The sequence below is a fragment of the Poecile atricapillus genome, chromosome 1 (assembly GCF_030490865.1).
Source record: "Poecile atricapillus isolate bPoeAtr1 chromosome 1, bPoeAtr1.hap1, whole genome shotgun sequence".
Lineage (NCBI taxonomy): Eukaryota > Metazoa > Chordata > Aves > Passeriformes > Paridae > Poecile > Poecile atricapillus.
Genome location: NC_081249.1, coordinates 103,066,787 through 103,072,912, shown reverse-complemented (window position 1 = coordinate 103,072,912; position 6,126 = coordinate 103,066,787). Strand labels below are relative to the sequence as shown.

The following is a 6,126-nucleotide window of genomic DNA, read 5'->3' as shown; positions in this document are numbered from 1 at the left end:
CCAAGCATTCTTGTGCCCTACTTTTACATGATTTTCAGAAACATTTAACCCCATATTAACAAACCTACTCCCCAGTACAAATCTACCCCTAAATCCTCTGTCCTCCCAAGCTCCAAATATGCTTTCTTAATCCCATATCTACGTCCCAAGCCCCAGATCTAACCTGTCCCATTGGCCGCTCCCCCCTCCCAGCCCCTCAGAGTAGCCTGTCCCACCCCAAAAAACAGACATGTTGGCAGTAGCAAGTTTATTCTTCAGCTTTCTTTCAGAGGAGTAGTGCAGCCATGGTTGGCAAGAGGCTGGAGTGGGAACAGAGCTGTCCCTGGTGTCAAATGGTGCAGTTCCCCTCTCCATAGCGCCGGCACTTCATCACCTTCAGGTAGGTCTCCACCTTGTGCAGGTCCTTCTTGAAGCAGGAGAGCAAGCCGTAGTTCTGCAGTAGTGCGTCCTCACTGCGCAGGTGGATGTCAAATTTCTCATAAGTGGCTTTGAGGATCTGGGGACCTTGTGGGCTTCGGTCCTGCAGCTCCTGCAAGAGGATTGAGAGGTGCTGGAGGAGGTGGTGGGTGCCTGGGAATGAGCTTGGGTCACAATAACCTCATGCAGTGCTTCAGGCTGAGGCAGAGTGGCTGGGAATGGCCCTGAGAATACTGGTTGACAGTGGCTGGACATGAGCCCATATGTGCCCAGGTGGGCAAGAAGCCAATGGCACCTGGCTTGCATTAGCCATGGTGTGTCCAGCAAGACCAGGGCCATGATGGCCCCCCTGTCCTGGGCAGGATACCTCCTGGGGGCAGTTATGGGCCCCTCCTTACAACAAAGACGTTGAGGTGCTTGAGCATGTCCAGAGAAGGGAACAGAGCTGGGAAAGGGTCTGGAGCTTCAGGAGCAGCTGAAGTAGCTGGAGGGGCTCAGACTAGAGAAAAGAAGGCTCTGGGTGGACCTTCTCACTCTCTATAACTCCCTGATAGGAGGGTGGAGCCAGGTGGGGGTCAAGCTCTGTTCCCAGGGAACAAGTGACAGGACAACAGGAAACAACCTCAAGCTGTGCCGGAGGTGTTTCAGATTGGACATCAGGAAGAATTTATTTACAGGTAGGATTGTTAAACATTGGAAGGGACTGCCCAGGGAGGTGGTGAAGTCACTGCCCCTGGAGGTGTTTAGGGAATGGCTGGACATGGCACACAGTCCTCTGGTTTGGTTGACAAGGCAGTGGTCAGTCTTGGACTTAGTGATCTTGGAGGTCTTTTACCACCTCAATAATTCTATGATCTTCTACAGGCCCAGTGCCACAGCTCCCATTGAACTTTAAATTAGGTCAGGGGTTTCTTCCTCCAGTCTTAAAGCATATTTCAAACATATTTTTGAGTGTGTGTGTTTGCAGGAAGAGCAGTGAAGCAGGGATGATGCTACAGTGAGAAGGGAGCTGGGCACAGGGCTGCAGGGAGGGAGGAGTGTGTCTTTGGGGTCTTAAAATAAAGGGAAAGTTTCAGGGTCTCTCTGTAGCCCCTCCAGTCAAGGAGACAGGGAACCAGGCAAATAATTCTCTCTTTTCTCCCACTTTGCCAGCAAATAAATCTCTGACTGAGACCCAAGCCATGTACATCTGGAGCTGAGAGCTGCACTCCTCCTGCCCTGCTGTGGTCACCAGCTGCCACAAACAGGAAAGTTTTGGTTAAAAAAAGGTGCCATAAATGGGTGAAATATGATTGTTTTCTGGTTTCTGTGCACCATTTCCTAATGTCCAAGCACATACCTAATGGGGACCAAAATCATAGAATCGTGAAGTCACAGACTGGTTTGGTTTGGAAGGGACCTTAAAGACCACCTCATCTGAAGCCCCCCTGCCATGGGCCAGGACACCTTCCACTACACCAGGTAGCTCCAAGCCCCATCTAACCTGGCCTTAAACAATTTCAGGGAAGGTCAGACACATCTCTGGGCAACCTGTGCCTCACCATCCTCACAGTAAAGAATTTCTCACCCACACAAAAATCTGGAAGTGGTACTGATACCTACCCCTACTTTCTCCTGCTGAAGTACCAGGACAGAAGGTCTCTGTTTACCCTCTGAGGCTGACATTCAGAATAATTTTAATGCTGGAAGACGTAAACAATATTCTAGACTCATTTCTCACAGCTGCAGGTCTCAGAACTCTAGCTACAGCATGAACCTGCCAGATAAACTTAATTACAGAATAAACATAACTGAAAAAGTGTCCTGGCAGGTAATGCACAACTTCATTTAAAACAACAGTGCAAAAATAAAGTAGATTATAAAGGAGGCTTAGAGCAAAGGTAGAGAGTGACTTTTTACATGGACAGATAGAGACAGGACAAGGGGCAATGTTTTTTACTAAAAGAGGAGAGATTTAGATTAGGTATTAGGAAGAAATTTGTGGTTGCCTTATTCCTAGAAGTGTTCAAAGCCAGGTTGGACTGGGCTTTGAGCAACTTGGTCTGGTGGAAGGTGTCCCTGCCCATGGCATGGGGTTGGAACAAGCTTTAAGGTCGCTTCCAACCCAGACCAGTCTGTGAATCTGTGGTTAGTTCTTCCTTAAAGAGGATCACCCCTCACCTTTCAGCTCTCTGGATGCTGTAATAATGTATGAGGGAAACACCAGAGTGCAGGCTTCCATCTGTACACAGATGTTTTTATAAAATATTGTGAATCATCACAAAATTTGCCACATTTCACAGTATTTTGCATGGAGATGCAGCAAACATTATTTTGCTGTTAGTACAACTGAATATTTTTTTGTTGCTGTGTTTGGGAAGACTTTGGGTGTGAATTGTAATTCCTGATCAGTAGTGCTTTGCGATGGGTGTTAACATTTGTGTTTTCTTATCCTCCCTAGCAATGAAACCCAATATGTAGTATCATGATCTCATTATCTAAAGGTAAACAAAGTCCTAAGGATGCCACTGGTCTTTAGCATGGATGGTGGTGAGATTTCTCAAGGTCTTTGGATCCGTGAGAGCTGAGTGCCCTCTGTCTGAGAGATCAATTCTATAGTCATGCTACATGCTGCAACTTACCCTCATCAGAGCTTGAATCCCTTCTTCCAGGTCCTTTAGTTTTTCATATACTCTGTCTGAGGTGCCAAAAACCAGATTGTTTGTGAACATCTTGCTTAAGTACTGCATCGGGGTCAGCCAGGATTGGATGAGAATCAGGGAAAACTGAAGAAGCTCAATGTCCTGAAATTAAGACAGGAAAGGGTCAAAGCTGTGCAGGGGTATTTGACAGTGTGTCCTGCACCCTTTGGAATACCTGGAGATGTACCACCACTCTTACAACTTCAGCAGACACAAAGTTTTCATGCTAGTTTTCATGCTGGGAAGCACCACCCTGACCTGTGTCCTGTGCAGACAATAGCTTTTCTCATGCTTGGAGTAGGAATGTGATTTATAGTGTAGCCCACAATAGTATTTCTTTATTTATGATTGGTTCAAGTAATTAAAAAGGGAGGAGAGAGATGAAACACTCAAAGGTTCACAGATGAAAACCCTCTGTTCCTGCAGTGAAGCACAGCTGGACTCTTCAGGCAAGTCTGTGCTTGACCTGAGGGCGAAAAAAACTTACTGATTTCTGTTGGGCATCATCCTTCTTCATGGGAGCAGGGATGGTTTCCGAGTAACAAAATGCTACCTGGGAATTCTTGTTTGTGTGTCTTTGGTCCTCTGGAATGTAGGTGCGTTCCTATGGAGACATCCCAAATACACTCAGATCTATTGCCTGTGTTCTGGACAAGACCTCAGACACTTCCAAAGCTGCTCTGAATGGTTACTCCTTGCAAGAAATAAATGTGAGACATGAGGTGCCTTTGGACAGGGTTGGTAGGTGGGAAGCAGGAATATCATGTTGGCACAATAGCCACTGGGCCTAAAGGTCTTCCTAAGCCAAGGTGCTGAGGTGAACCACATCTGAACTAGGTTCTCCCAAGGAGTAAAAGACCCCAAAGGTAGGTCTTGACAAAGTGACAGCTCATGTCAGCAGAAGAAACTAGATAGTTTTAAGCACTCAGACTCTCCCAGGGACAAAAGTGACCAACACAGGAAAGTCTTATCACACATCTATGCCATGTCACAGCTGATCCTGTGCAGCCATGGTCCTGAGAAGGGGGGTGTACAGAGTATGGGGGCAGAGGGCTGAGAGGAGAAAACAGGGCTCAGTCTGATGGGACCTAACCTCTGCTATTCTGTTAACACCCTCTCTCCTCATCCAAAGAGGGCAAAGGAGACACCAGTAGTTGAAAGATGTCTGTTACAAAGTCCTGAAGCCACAAATATAAAGTGGAGGAGATGAGCAGAGGCCAAATCACTTACAAACTCCTTGTATGTCTCGGCAGCCAGGAGGTGAAGGTGCTGAGCCCTCAGCACAGCGTTGGTAAACAGGCTGGAAAGGGGTATGGCCGGGAAGGTGGCAGCTTGTTGTGGCCACTGCAGTCCCAGAATGATCATGGCAATGGCAAGAGGAGAGAACCATGACCCTGCAGCAAAGCACAGTTGAAGGTGTTAGTAGCCCTCAGGAAACTGGGTTGAGGAGGGAGTGGCACCTGGGAATTAATTCCCATTCTCTTCTGTCCATGCTGGCTGAACGCTTATCTTCCTTGGTGCCTGTTGGCACCAAGAGTAAGCTTAGCTTTCTCCAAAATTCTTTGAAACCCTTTTTACCAAGACCAACCCCCACCAAGATCTTGTGCTTCTCCTAGTGTTACCAGCAGTGTTTTCCTGGGAGGAGTCATGGTTGTTCCATGAAAACTAGTGTGTATCCCAATGTTTTCACGTGATACACTCAAGGTTTTCCTTTTCTCATGAGTCCTTGCCCATGTGAAAAGAGCATGGTGCACTCTGAGGGTGCACTACACACATGAGCAAGCAGTGGATGATAAGCACCAAGCGAGGGCCTGGGAGCACCTCACTGTAGCCATGGTTTATGCTGTACTGTTAATGTGATGGTGGCTGTCTGCTTCACTGGGGTGAGAGCACATTGCCTGTGCTCTGACTGACACTCTGGGATATGACTGAAGAATTTGGTGTTCTTTGTCAACTCTAAATATTTTCAGCCTGTGACATCTGACTCACACTAGTGTCTGTCTGCTGCAAAGACCACAAACTTAATCTCAGACAAATACCCCTTGGAGGAGAAATGCCCTGGAGCCTGTAGGACTTGGCCTGTTTAGGCTAAAGATTAATTAATGAAGGAAAGTCACATTTCAGGGAAAGGTATTCTTAGTCATTGGTTTATAAATTGCCATACTTTAAGTTAGGGCTGTCACAGAGTGTGTGTATCCCACCACATACCACCCCATCATCATCTCCTCTCACCCTACACACATGGCAGCACTGACAAATCCTTTAAAACTGTAATAAAAAGTACCTGGAGCCATTTCTGCCTGGTGAGTTCTCAGGTGTTGCTTGACAGTGAATATTTCCTCCTTTCATCTGGCAAGGGGAACTGTTGAGCCACCCTTTATATAGCAGGGGGTCTGTTTAAAATGGATCTGTGTGTCTGTGATCACAACAACTCTGCATCTTCTCCATGCATAAATGCACAGGTGTTACAGTGGTGCTGCCTCATTGTAGTAATTTATACACAAAAGTACAAGTTGGGAAGGTTGTTTACCTCAGAATAAAATCAGTGCTCAATGATTTCACCATATCCTGCTGTTTATGACAAACAGAAGTTTCCTGGTCATTGGAATACCCATCCCAAGTCACATCAATGTTTTTATATGGTGGAATTTGCTTTGTCCACCTGTTTTTACTGTCTGGCTCTGCAGCCTTGGCTCACAATTCACAGGCCTGACTAACCAGTTTGAGAGATTTCTGATTTAAAGCAAATGGCAAGTTATGCCAGGGCAGGTTCAGGTTGGATGTGAGGGAAAATGGCTTCCTCAAAGGAAACCAGGCACAGTCTTTCCTGGGCAGTGGTGGAATCCCCGTTCCTGGAGGGATTCAGAAGCTTTGTTGATGTGGCACTTGGGGACATAAGTTAGTGGTGGGCTTGGCAGTGCTGGGGGAACAGTTTGACTCCGTGATCTCAGAGGACTTTTCCAACCTAAACAGTTCTGTGATTCTATGTTTTCCCCTTTATTCTTAATAGGGATAGAGCTGGATGGAT

General features: G+C 46.7%; 1 protein-coding gene across 1 annotated transcript; it reads right to left on the bottom strand.

Moving 5' to 3' along the window:
* Positions 1 to 232: 232 nt before the first annotated feature.
* On the bottom strand, positions 233 to 5,392 carry LOC131580653 (somatotropin-like). The gene is made up of 5 exons (XM_058842109.1): positions 5,383 to 5,392; positions 4,329 to 4,492; positions 3,586 to 3,702; positions 3,039 to 3,200; positions 233 to 529 (listed from the first exon to the last, which is right to left on the bottom strand). Exons 1-5 carry the CDS (start codon positions 5,390 to 5,392, stop codon positions 329 to 331), a joined length of 654 nt encoding a protein of 217 aa, XP_058698092.1. The 3' UTR covers positions 233 to 328.
* Positions 5,393 to 6,126: the final 734 nt, after the last annotated feature.

Bases quoted from the DNA above. Each gene is read 5' to 3' on its own strand.
- LOC131580653 (XM_058842109.1), bottom strand. The intron at 3,703-4,328 runs GTAAGTGATTTG...ATGTCTCCATAG, and splicing joins CCGAGACATACAAGGAGTTT to GAACGCACCTACATTCCAGA. The intron at 530-3,038 runs GTAAGTTGCAGC...ATCCTCTTGCAG, and splicing joins GGATTCAAGCTCTGATGAGG to GAGCTGCAGGACCGAAGCCC.